The sequence below is a fragment of the Triplophysa dalaica genome, chromosome 18 (assembly GCF_015846415.1).
Source record: "Triplophysa dalaica isolate WHDGS20190420 chromosome 18, ASM1584641v1, whole genome shotgun sequence".
Taxonomy (NCBI): domain Eukaryota; kingdom Metazoa; phylum Chordata; class Actinopteri; order Cypriniformes; family Nemacheilidae; genus Triplophysa; species Triplophysa dalaica.
The window spans coordinates 955,981-969,736 of record NC_079559.1 but is presented as its reverse complement, the minus strand read 5'-3'; the positions used below and the strand labels follow the sequence as shown (position 1 = coordinate 969,736).

Here is a 13,756-nt window from a genome sequence, read left to right as displayed (position 1 = left end):
CTGCTAGCCAAGGCGGTATCTAAATCTTCGGTCTTGATTCTTCTTGATTTATCTGCAACGTTCGACACTGTCAATGACCAGATACTACTAGCAACCCTGTCATCTCTAAGAATCTCAGGCTCTCCTCTTCGCTGCGTCGAATCCTACCTGTCCGGCAGATCCTTCATGGTATCATGGAGGGGCTCGCTGTCCACTGCTCGGCGCATGATCACTGGGGTCCCTCAGGGATCGGTGCTTGGGCCGCTGCTTTTTTCCATATACAAGACATCCTTAGGACCCATCATACAGGCACAAGGCTTCTCGTATCACTGTTATGCTGACGACACCCAGATTTACATGTTGTTTCAACCAGACGATACCACTGTAGCATCTCACAGTACAGTCTGCCTAGAAGACATCTCAGCTTGGATGAAAGACCATCACCTCCAGCTGAACCCTGCCAAGACAGAACTACTCGTGTTTCCGGCACACCCCACGCTGCAACACGATCTCACCATCCAACTTGGCAAAACCACAATCACACCTTCCAAAACAGCCAGGAACCTCTGAGTCATATTCAATGAACCGCTGTCCTTTTATGATCACATTGCATAGACAACGCGGTCATGCCGATATGCCTCATTCAACATTAGAAAGATCAGACCCTATCTCACTGAGCATGCGGCACAACTCCTTGTCCAGGCCCTTGTGAACTCAAGGTTGGACTACTGCAGTGCTCTCCTTGCTGGTCTTCCTGCAAAGGCTATCAAACCACTCTAGCTGGTTCAGAACGCAGCAGCACGCCACGTCTTTCAACAGCCTAAAAGGGCTCATGTCACACCGGTTTTCATCTCTCTCCACTGGCTACCGGTTGTAGCCCGTATCAGATTCAAGTCACTAATGCTTGCCTACAGGACTATCACTGGATCTGCACCGGCATACTTTCACACCCTCCTACATTCCTACACCTCTTGTATTGCCTTCCCATAAAGGCAGTAAATTGCTTTCCCGCTCATTCTTATTCACAACTCCTTCCTGGTGGAACATTCTTCCTAACTCGGTCCGGTCAACCACATCTCTCCCAACATTCAAAACACTACTTAAAACCCATTTCTTCTATTAATACTTGACAGACACATGATGTAAAAACAAATACTAACCCTCTCTCTTTCTCTCAACAGGTAGTGGTCTGGCTTTAGTTGAAACCAGTAACTTTGTATTAGCACCTATTGTATTATTGCTCCCGTATGACATATCTCTTATTCCTCCCTGAACTCTCTCTAAGTCACTTTGGATAAAAGTGTCTGCTAAATGACTAAATGTAAATTTAGCTAACTGCAAATTCTTATATGCAAACACAGATAGAGTCACATGTGAATAACCTTGGATGCATTAGAAGAGACTCCAGTTGGCTTTTTGATATGTAGAAAAGTTTATAACATGTATGAGGATTAAACACATGGTGTTGTACATGTTTTACAAGTCTTTTTATGCAGTAGATCTAATTTTGTGTACAGAATGGTAATTGTGATGGAACTTTGTCTTATTCAAATGATTATATACGTATATATTCGCATAAATAAAGTACTGTATACTCGCCATTGGCTGTCAATAGACTGTCCACTGTACTCACTGTCGGCAAGTCAATTAATGACTCCGTGTGGCAAGAGAAGTAGTCGTTGATATTCTTCTGTGGAGGCGGTGTTCAAGCTGTCAATGACAGGTGCATTCCAGAACCTGGCGTTCGCTGGACCTGGTGTCAATAACAGACGAACTTTCAGTAACGAGGATGTTTTCAGTTCTTACACTTCCATGATGTTCCCTTGAATACGATCCCCTTTTATATAACAAAAGCACGGGTTAAAATGTATGTCTTAGTTCATGACACCTTTAAGGTAAATAGTGGAATGAGTTTATTTTGAGTGTTTTGACTTGTGTGAACAATTGACATTTGGGAACTTTTAATTGAAACATTCACAGATTTTATTCTCTGTCATTATTTTTAAATGAATGCTGTCTGGGAAAATGTGGCCTTAACATTACCTGTCTCTGAGGGCGCCGCCATGTTCGGTAATTTGGAAATAAAAAAACACACGACTCTATACCACACAAAACGGCTTTTTGATGCGATCTCTATGAGTTTCTTTGCTGTATGCAGTGTTGCAGTCAGTAGGACAGCAGTCGTGCAGTTTGCAGATGTCGCCACAGAAGCATCCTCTGTCTGAACTAAGTGACGTTGAACCCAGAACAGCACAGAATCAGTTCCTCCGAGCATTTCCCTGAAAATCCGCTGAGTTTAACAAACAAACAAACAACTGGCCTCATTTCATTCTGTTTAAACAAAGATCCATCCTTTAACATTCCAACTCTCCAGGAAAGTTTTCTAATCTTTCTTTCAGGTGAAAGTATAGAGAGGACAAGCTGTGTGGTTTGGTAATATATGTGTGATCCCAAAGATATGACCTGTGATGTGCCGGAGGTGTTGTAATGAAGGGAGCAGTCTTTGAGTCTAAAGCATCACAGGAACAGTTTTGGGTTGGACATGAGACATGGCCCCGCTTTGATACATCTCTGATGTACACAACAGTTAATATCAAATAACGCACACATCACATACTCACAAAATGATGCTGGGGTTGAGGTGAATATGGTCATATCCATTTTTATACTAACTTGAAAAAAAACTAATTTTGTTGAAAGCTTTTTGCCATTTTTGATTGCGTGTCTCTCTCAGTTCTGTTCGCTTTGGGGAGATGGACATTGTTAAATTAGACCTCAACATCTTGATATTTTCCTTTTGCTGTTTTCATAGAGCTGTGTAGATTTAATCTCAAGCGGCCATCATTTCCGTTAAAACATCACCTTCAGTTATTAGTTCGGAATGGCAAAAGGATGCGAAAGTATGATGGAACTGTCCTTATTGTTTTAGACCAAATCAGTTCAATTCGTTTTAAAGACAATCTGTATTAAATCTGTCAGGCAGTTTGAAGAGAAGACTATTGAGTTGCCTGCGCTAGTTTTGTATGAGATCAGATATGTTTGCTAAAAGAAATAAAAATTAGTTTACATAGGCTCTCTGGAACGCTTGACTCTGATTGGCCGGTTGCAACATTCTGAGCTCTTTTATCTTCTGATAACAACAACCCCTAAATCTGATAACACTCACCCGGGTACAGTGAGACATCTTCATCAACCTGTACTGCTGATATATTTAATGTATCACTGCTATTTTTCTCATCTCAGGTTTTAACTTATTACAAATGAAAATGAATTATTTCAAAACCGAAATTTCATGTCAGTGTAATAAGTTGGATAAAGTTAAGCTGGAAGTTATGGCAAGATGTGCCCTAACAGGCAGGGTGGTCAGGTCCCGGATGTAAGTACACATCTTGATCTGCTCTGTCTGTGCGTTTATTGTTTTATTATCTGTACGAATCACAATCTGATGTCTCATGTAATCAGAGTCTGTTCCTCTGAAGGTTCGGCACTTCTTCTTTCCTGACGTTGCTCGGTCTGTGGTCATGAGACATCATCAGACGAGAGGCGAGCAGAGCGTTCGAGCGCTGAAGGTCTCTCTGTTGTTAACCATCCACCTGCTATGCAAATACACACAGAAACACGCACACCTCCTGCACGCTACATACCGGCCTCACATACAAAGTCCTGGAAGATTTGCATTCACACCTCACAGCAGAAACTTTCCTGATGAACTGAAGACCGCACGCATCATGGTAATGTACTCTTTAATGCATGACATATTATTGCGGCTATTCATTAGGTTAAATTCAACGTTCGTATATATTCAATTGACTTAAAAACAAACAAGCTTTTGTAAGATATTCTTTTTGAAGCTTGCTGTGTGTATATGAAGTTGTTTATTATGAAGGGGTTTCGAGATGTTAATGGACTTTTGCTTGTTTGTGGGTAGTGGTGGTAACACATTTAGTCTTTATATAGCTTAAAACATAAGATGAATAATCCGGAACATGTGTGTCAGTTTGTGTGTCATATCATAAATATAATGTTGTTGTGAAATTATACTGATATATTCCACTCAAATACTCTTTATAATATCAGATTGTTAAAGAAGATTCAGCTCTTCATTAGCATCACACATAAAGTCACATTGTTATCTGTCTGTTGCAACAGAACCACCGATCTGATAAAAGCCGGAAAATAAGTTTCAGGTTCCCCTTATCTCTACGTCACACAGCTACAGCACAATTCTATTTTTACTGGCAACCTTTACCTTTTTCTTGCTTGTTTTTTGGTTTCGTTACCATATCTCATATCTAAAGAGCAAGCTCACAAGTGATCAGTCGTTCCTTAAAGAGACAAGATGAGCAGATGTTTGATTTTTCTTGTGAGGAGCAGAACACAGTCGTCTCAAAGCGTGCTCAACTTTGTAATTGTGCAGTAGAGTTTTCTCCAGATGACTGTTCTCATGTGGTCAGGTGATCTATGTGAGAAGTGCTTGTTCACTTGTGACAAAGACCCGTTCACCTTTCTGTCTGTGTGTGTGCGTGTGTGTTTGTCTAACCAAGATAAGCGTTTGTGTTCCTGCCACGTTGAACAAAAAAATAATGAGGTATCTTATTTGTTAACATTAGTACCTTTGTTAACATGAACAATACAGCATTTAGTAATCTTTATTTTATCCGTTATCTACCATTTTATCCTTTGTCAATGTTTTTGTTTTTGGATGCAGCAAGATAACAGTGGCATTGCTCTTCTACAGCGCTGCAAATCTTTCTTTATTAATTTGTCTTGTAACAAATACGTTGACGTACAGTAAGACACGATACAACCAATGATTTCTTCTGTGTTTCTAGAGTTTCCTCGGGAAGCTGAAATCATCTAAGTACGAAAGTCTTTGTATGTCCATCAAACATATTCAGTCAAATCTTGTGGTAAAGTTGAATTTATCTCCTGTCTTTCCTGTGGTATAGACACAACGGACCACCTGCTCCACCCAGACGAACAGGTGTCGTAATAACATTCATTTCAGTTAATAAATGTATGAAGTATTGTACCGCAGAAGTGACGGTATGAAGAGAACACTATTGTATTCGTCTGCAGGATTTATTTCTTTGTGTTTTGTTTGCCTTGATTTCAACTCAGGGAATTTAGTAGAAAACAATTCTGGTTGTGGCTGGCCGGAAGGGGAGTTTGTAAGTATTGAACACACACACACACACACGCATGCTTAATGAAAGGCTGAACGGCACTATTTGTTTTACTTCCTTTATGTATCACCAGAATGTGTCTCATCACTTCCCATAATTTGATTACTGATTTCAGAAACGTTTTCATGACCTCATTCTGATGCGTCTGTCATTCATCCTTTAACCATGTAACCAGACAAACATTTTAGAAATATCCATATATAACAACATTTTTGCAGGATGATGAAGATGATACATATGAGGCTCCGCCGTGTGAACGGCCAACTATAAATGTCCAACCCCGTCAAGTGGAAGATGTTTACCTGGGTACAGCTCACTTGTAACCTTTATGTTTGTCTGTCTGAAGTTTTCTTCTATACTGCTTGAAATTGTATTTCTGTTTTTAATTTCTGTCTGTGTGACACATGCATAGGTTATCCAAACCGAATCCCAAACCCTGTTACTCCCAAACGACAGGCAGCTCCACCCCCACGTCCGGCCAAGATCCTCCCTGCAGGCAAAAGCATGGTAATACACCAGTGTTACAGCACTTTACTGCTTTTAAGGTCCCGTTGAATGCGCTGTTTGTGCCAATCTCATATTAATCTTGAGAACCTATAGAGTAGTATTGCATACTTCATCTCTTCGAAGAGTATTTAGTTCGATCACGTGCATAAAAGATGCAGCTGTTCGATTATTTCTGAAAACAACCGACCTCCTGGGGGTGTGTGGGGGGATACACACAATAACCTGCATAACTGTTTATTCACTATAAGTTTGTGTTGTTTATATTATGCATTGCCAACAAAACATATAAAACAAGGTTCATGTCCGACATCTTTTAGTGCTGGGACCGCTCCATCTATCAGTTTTAAACAATCTCCAAATCCAGCATTATATCCTCCGTTCATATAACATTAATCACCCAAATGCTGTGAACAAATAGACATACTGTACCTTAACTTCTCTCACTATTGCAAAAGTAACAAGCTGCAGCTGCAGGCCCACAGCGCAGCCAATCATGATGTAGGGCAGCCAATCTTGATGATGAGCGAGTCTTCCTATCGCTCGTCGGTTGACACGTGTACGGGCTATTTCTTTAGCCTTGCCGTGGACGTGCTATTCTGAGAGAATTGCACAATAAGGGACTAAGAAAAGTTGTTACGTAACAATTTTTCATGTGCAAAAAAGAAACTCACGAAACCTATACGAACCTTTGGGGAGTGTATCAAGCTCAGAAATACTACTTCATACATAGTTTTTGACAGGTTGACCATGTTAAGCATGAGTAGTCAGGCTGTTTAACAGTGTAAAGTCAGTTTGCATGAAACACCGTTAACCACCCCTTTAAGATGTGAAACTCTGAGCGCTGTTAACTTTGTCTTCTTTCTAGAAAGCAGAACCACCACATGATCCAGAGGAGTTCTACGTCGACCCAAACGATCGCAAACGTAAGTACTTCACTCAGCTTTCTCTGTCTTGATCTTAGTTATCTCTGAGATTTCTCTGAGACACCTTCTCTAAACCTGTAGACTTGTAATTCAGATCAAATGTGACCCTGGACCAGGAAATTTAAAGTCTTGAAGTCGGCATGAAACGGAAGTAGCAATTAAACGTTTAAAAATGTTTTTAAAAGGTAACCGTTTTTGATTAAAGATTACAAGTGCAATGAAATAGAAAAAAATTGCACGGATAAATTATTTTTTATAAATACTTCACCACTGTGTAACACAATTAGAATTATCATTTTAAATTTCATGCCGACTTTAAGTAGCACAGGAATATTTGTAGAAAAAGCCAACAATACATTTTATTTTATTTTATTCCAAAAATCATTAGGTTATTAAGTAAGGATCATGTTCCATGAAGATATTTTGTAAATTTCCTGACGTAAATATGTCTTTTTGTGAGTGGAAGCAGCTAAATTGCTAATAATATATAAAATATAACCAGAAACACTACAAACTTCCCCAGCTGGGATCTAGACGTTAAAAAGACTTCAAATTGTTATTAAATAGTGACATCAAAAAAAATGTCAAAAATGCAAATCAGAATGACGTGAAACCTGAATGTCAGCTTGACATTAAACAATAACGTCAAAAAACAGGTCAAAAATGCAAATCAGAATAATGTCACAACTTGACATCCACCTTTCTGCCCTCCAAAATAATGACACAAAAGCAATAAAATGTAAGAAAAGTTGTATTCATCAAGCATAAAATAATACAAATGTTAACTGGATCCCCTGAAATGAATGCAGTGCATAAAGCAAAATTGAAAAAGGTAGAATTCTTCTTATAATCAGAAGATTATTTAATATATGATATGTATATGGATACATGAATGGATTAAGATAGATGGATGATGTAGATAAATCCATCTACTCAGAACCTGAGCACAGATAAAGTGCTATTCAGTTCAGCATCCTATACTCCCATCCCATTGTGAGCGGACCAGAGATAGTTCTTCATGTTTTTATATCAACCTCTGACAATGCTGGTTTTGACGGCTGTTAGGCACCTGAATAAAGAGGGAGCAACTTGTTTCACTTGTTCCAAGACATTATAAAGTACAGCTTCAATAATACGATTTTCACTCTTACACAGAAACCCACAAAATAGTTGTTTTATGATCGGTTGCCTTATATGTCCACAACAGAAAAGGATTCAAGATGTACTGTCATGAAACTTTCCAGAACACAACGTCATATTTCATTGAAACACATTGTGACGAGCAAGGCGGGACGAGAGCCGTGAGGAATGACATATGAGTGCACTATATGGGGAAGACGTGAGCGAAAATGAGTGATTTCGGACACTGACGTATGAAGCCTGCGCCTGACAGTACTGTTGCAGACATTTGTCATAAACATAAAGATTCCTGTATATCACACCAGTGTGGCTTTGTGGGATGTTTTATAAAATTCTCGAATTCATATTCACTTTAATTTGTCACGTTTATCTCTATTTTATTTAAAAGCAGAAAATAACTCTCAACAATAACAAACAGCATGCTTAATCATACATTCGTGACATTAATGGTCAGTGTCCTCCAGATGATTCTAATCAAGTGATCATCTTGTGTTGTATCATGGAAAATAGTGAATGAGTGAGTGTACATCGGATGTGCACTCTAAATCAGAGTGGATTATGGGTAAAAAAGAGTGAACAAATGAAGTAGTTCACTACAAAATGGCGGATACCTTATAAAGTGCTCTATATAGGAGATAGGGAGCGGTCTGAGACACAGCTCTGGACATGAGTTCACAGTTTGTTTGAGGATTCTCTGGGCGACTTGACCATAAACTTGACTTTGTCAGAAGCACTACTAGAACAGCGCCATCTGCAGGTGTGGTGCTAAACACCAGAGAAAGCTCTCGTGAATGGGCATTATATTGCAAAATATAAAACCGAGGGGGGCTTAGTGGTTAGCACGTTCGCCTCACACCTCCAGGTTTGGGGGTTCGATTCCCGCTTCCGACTTGTGTGTGTGGAGTTTGCATGTTCTCCCCGTGCCTCGGGGGTTTCCTCCAGGTACTCCGGTTTCCTCCCCTGGTCCAAAGACATGCATGGTAGGTTGATTGGCATCTCTGGAAAAATTGTCCGTAGGGTGTGAGTGCGTGAATGAGTGAGTGTGTGTGCCCTGCGATGGGTTGGCACTCCATCCAGGGTGTATCCTGCCTTGATGCCCGATGACTCCTGAGATAGGCGCAGGCTCCCCGTGACCCGAGGTAGTTCGGATAAGCGGAAGAAAATGGAATGGAATGGAAAAAGTCGTTTTTTTTCTAAATATAATAATATTTAAAACTTTTTGCACCCTCGGATTTCAGATTTTCAAATAGTTGTATCTCAACCAAAAATTGTCCTATCCTAACAAACCTAACAACAATGGAAAGCATATTCAGCTTTCAGATGATGCTTAAATCTCAGTTTCTCAAAAAATTTACCCATAAGGCCCAATTCACATTACGCCTCTTTTCCGCAAGCATATTCGTTATTTTCTAGGATCATTTGAAGAGAGAAAGAGTCGCAGCGTTTTCTGCACGGTTTTAGACGCGAAATGTGAATTGGGCCTAAGACTGGTTTTGTTATCCAGGGTCACAAATGTATATAAATGTCTGTCACACATCCCCAAATTACATCAGTATACTGTATCAGTCAATGTCTGTATATATTTGATTGAATATTTTGTCATCAGCTCCTGAAGTGATACGTAAGGACAAACCTGGTAAAAAGTCTCCAGCAAAGAAACCCACAAGACCCTCACTGGTCCCACAACACGATGAAGGTGATTTAAAAACAACGATCATCAAACTCTCATTGTGTTTCTATGTCATTTATTTTGTTGATGATGACCTGCTGCACTTTGATTTACCTTTTAACTTTAACTCTTCTAGACGTTTATTTGGACCCGAATGAAGGACAGGTGAGCGTGACTGTTTTCTGAAGACCTATGATGACTTCAATTATTTTCCGATTTCAAAAGCCTGTTTGTTTCGTGGTGTTTTTTAGGAGGATGACACGTATCTGGAGCCGGTTGCAGGTCTGTGCTTCCCATACATCACTGATGACACGGATCATATTTGTGTTAGTAATGGACACGCATGTTGTTTTTGTGTGTAGATTGTCCTTCTCCGGCCCGAAGCTCTGCTCGCAAGTCACCAGTGCCTCCTAAAAGCCTCGGACGAGACCCTCCAGCATCGATGTAAGCCTGTCACATGTAGACATGTAACCACACACACACGTTTATGAGTCATGAATCACACAGTTTATCATGTTGTGTTTTTTTCTAGCATGAAACCACCTGTTCCAGGAGCCAAATCTGTACGTGACACTGACATCACACATTTAAACATTCCCGAATGAACATTTTAGAGACGATTTGTTTGTGGCTTTTTCTTAGAGTTCACTTCTGAGCGGAGAAAGTCTGAATAAAGGTAAGTTTCTCCTGGTCCACTTCAGCAGTGAGTCGGCACAGGACAATTTTGGGGCATTCAGATGAAGAGCAATCTTCATTTTTACTGATAATAATTCTATGACAAAGTGATCAAAGGCTATGTGATTTCTTTACAAATATTACAAATTATTATGTCACATTCTAATTTGTGCTACAGTTTTGTCATATTTGTGTAAGAATATGAAGAGGTGTGATAGATCTTGTATTGTGATTTTCAGTTCTTCCAGCTGAGGTCAGACGTTCCTCGCTTTCAGGCCAGCTGTCCCCCCCTAAACCAGCCCATAAACCCATCCCTCCCACCCCCATCCCCAAAGAACCCAAACCCAGGTGTGTGTGAAACTTTCCAGAATTTGTGATAGAACCGAATTCACAGCCTGTGGAGTTCATGCTGTTTGTTGGAGATGATCTATATTTGACGGCCACACGAATGTAGTTAATGATGTTCTGTGTGTTTTCAGTCCTTCTATACCTTCATCTCAAGAGTCAGGTCAGAACGTTTATTCATTCACTGTATGTCTGTGACCTTCTATAATGATCAAGATGTCATTAATTTGTCAGTTATTACCATTATAAGCTGATATTAAAAACTTTTTGGGCAATTCCATGCAAATGTCAACCTTAACATGAGTTTCAACAAAAATTGGCTGGTTTAAATAGCCACGTGAGGTCTCTCTTAAAGTTTATATAGGATTATGATTATTTTAAGTGCATTGTTTTATCATAGTCCGGCCATTTCCCTTTTCTAACAAATAAAATAAAGTAGTAATTTTATGTTCTATGAAGAGTCTTCCCTTCTCCATTCGTTGGGTATTTTTGCTTCTGGTTTGTATATTTTCATAGAAGTCCTACAAAGCATCCAGTCATTCAAAAACGGTGTGCTTTTTCTCTCGTCCATGATGCAGGTTTATTTTTCCTCTTTTAAAACAGACTCTATCAGCAATAGTTTAGTGAAATTCAAAAATCAAAGACATTCTCTGAGTGTTTATATTTCACATCCACAATCCTTCCTTTGTTAACAGGCTTTCACTTTCTATACAGAATTTCGTTGGAGAAAAACAAAATCAATGTTGCTAAACTTTAAAAAAAACTGTAATTTTACAGAATATTCCAGTTTTATTTGACAGTTTTTTCCGTAATTTTGAAAAAAACTGGACAAAAATATCTGCTTCAGAAATAAACTGTGAATTTGTTTTATTTTACAGATTTTTCCCGTATATTTAAAATATCAAATCAAATTACAGAAATAGACTGCAAATTTGTTTTTTATACAGATTATTCCCGTATATTTAAAATATGGTTAAAAATGTAAAAAAAAATGTCAAATTACAGAAATGGACTGAACATTTACATAAAAGTATCTGTATATAATTGACAAATACTCTTATTAAACACAAATACTCTTGTTTTTTTCCGGCGCCACAGCTGCTCACCTTTGGATTTAATGTGAAAATAAATAAATAAATGTTATAATCTTTGTATCAACAATAGTTTGTGTGATTTCAGCGCCCTCTTTTGGAATAAAGCCTGTGACTCAATCGTTTGCACAGGTACTCATTTTCAAGAACAATTTAAAGAGTTAAAGGCGGGGTATCCGATTTCTCTTGCCGTTGTTGACACACTCCTACCCTCATCTTTCTCTTTCGTCAGCGCTCGTCTCGACCAATGTCCGTCCTGTGCAATGTGCACCTGACTGCTGATTGGCTAAAAGTTTGTTTTGGTACTCGGCCGACATGGTCTAAACTAGCGTAATTCAGAAATCGGACACCCCGCCTTTAAATGTGTTTGTTGATCGTGATTTCTACTATGTGAAGATGTTCACTTGTGATGTCACTGATTGGCTGCTGATTTGTTACATTGAGCAGGAGGCGGGGCTTCAGGACAGGCCGTGGTTTGCTGGGGTTTGTGAACGCAAAACTGCAGAGGAAACAGTTTTCAGGATGAAAAAGGTTTGTGTGTTTATATTTGTGATTTACATTGTGTTTAGCCTGCCACCTACAGTTAAAAAAATGCCTGTATATTCCTATTGTTCAGAAAAGAAACTAAATATAATTGATTATGTAATTTTGTGCTAAAGATTAACTCTAATCCCAATATCAGGTTGTTATTTTTTGTGGTCTCTGTGATTTTTATGCTTAGGAAAAATATGCTTAGTGACAACAGATGATGTTTTCATGCAGGATGGCACGTTTCTGGTCAGGTGCAGTAGTTCACAGAGCGGATGTCAACCATACACGCTGGTGGTCCTCTATCATCATACGGTCTATAACATCCCTGTGCGCCTTCTAGAGGACTCACAGTTCTACGCTCTGGGGAAAGAGGGCAAGAAGACCGAAGAGGTAGATGAGAGGAGCCTCTCGCTTCACCTTGTCTCTATTTACACTTTATTCTGTACAATCACAGCAGTGTGAAAAAGAATGATTTTCTTTTCTTATTATTTTTCCAAATTTGAATTGTTAATATTGTTTTAAAGAAAAGATGCAGATTCTGAATGTGCCGTCACCGCACAATACCCTTGATCTGTAAATCATCTGTGTCTCTCTTTCAGCTTTTCAGCAGTTTGCAGGAGATGATCTCACATCATATGCAGAATCCCATTCTGCTGATTGATCGTAAGACTCAGTCCAAACACACCACGTACCTCTCGCACCCCGTACGGCCCTAATGCAGCTCTCTCGCCGTCTCTCTCCGCTCTGACCCTAACACACACAAATATATGTACAGTATGCTTTAAAAACACTCAATTATTTATAAGATTTTGTTTGTAATGCATACTTCATTTAGTGCTTTATGTTTAGTACTTACCATGAGCTATGTAGTGTTCATTAGCTTTACTGACAGTTATATATAAATATGATGTTGGTGTAAAATTGTTTAAATAAAAGAAAAATAGAAATGACAAAAGATTTTGATGACTGTTGTTTTTATTTGTAACTACATTTACTCATAACATAATACATGGTTAGGGTGAATTTATATTATATTATAATATTATGCTATGTTATATTATATAATTTTATATTATATTATAATATTATGCAATATTATATCATATTACGTTCTACACTCACCTAAAGGATTATTAGGAACGCCATACTAATACTGTGTTTTACCCCCTTTGGCCTTCAGAGCTGCCTTAATTCTACGTGGCATTGATTCAACAAGGTGCTGAAAGCATTCTTTAGAAATGTTGGCCCATATTAATAGGATAGCATCTTGCAGTTGATGAAGATTTGTGGGATGCACGAAGCTCCCGTTCCACCACATCCCAAAGATGCTCTATTGGGTTGAGATCTGGTGACTGTGGGGGCCATTTTAGTACAGTGAACTCATTGTCATGTTCAAGAAACCAATTTGAAATGATTGGAGCTTTGTGACATGGTGCATTATCCTGCTGGAAGTAGTCATCAGAGGATGTGTACATGGTGGTCATAAAGGGATGGACATGGTCAGAAACAATGCTCAGGTAGGCCGTGGCATTTAAACGATGCCCAATTGGCACTAAGGGGCCTAAAGTGTGCCAAGAAAACATCCCCCACACCATTACACCACCACCATAATAACATTAATGAGAAATTGATCAGGTGTTCATAATAATCCTTTAGGTGTGTGTATTATGTTTTGTTATATTATATTATATATCTATTATATTATATATT

General features: G+C 38.9%; 1 protein-coding gene across 1 annotated transcript; it reads left to right on the top strand.

Annotated features, from left to right (window-relative positions):
- Window positions 1-3,530: 3,530 nt before the first annotated feature.
- Window positions 3,531-12,981, top strand: si:dkeyp-117b11.1 (B-cell linker protein). The gene is made up of 19 exons (XM_056773440.1): window positions 3,531-3,710; window positions 4,812-4,840; window positions 4,929-4,963; window positions 5,101-5,150; window positions 5,384-5,471; window positions 5,578-5,672; window positions 6,538-6,595; window positions 9,342-9,431; window positions 9,541-9,569; window positions 9,656-9,686; window positions 9,767-9,848; window positions 9,937-9,967; window positions 10,047-10,080; window positions 10,319-10,427; window positions 10,559-10,587; window positions 11,604-11,647; window positions 11,963-12,046; window positions 12,278-12,436; window positions 12,646-12,981. Exons 1-19 carry the CDS (start codon window positions 3,708-3,710, stop codon window positions 12,760-12,762), a joined length of 1,197 nt encoding a protein of 398 aa, XP_056629418.1. The 5' UTR covers window positions 3,531-3,707; the 3' UTR covers window positions 12,763-12,981.
- Window positions 12,982-13,756: the final 775 nt, after the last annotated feature.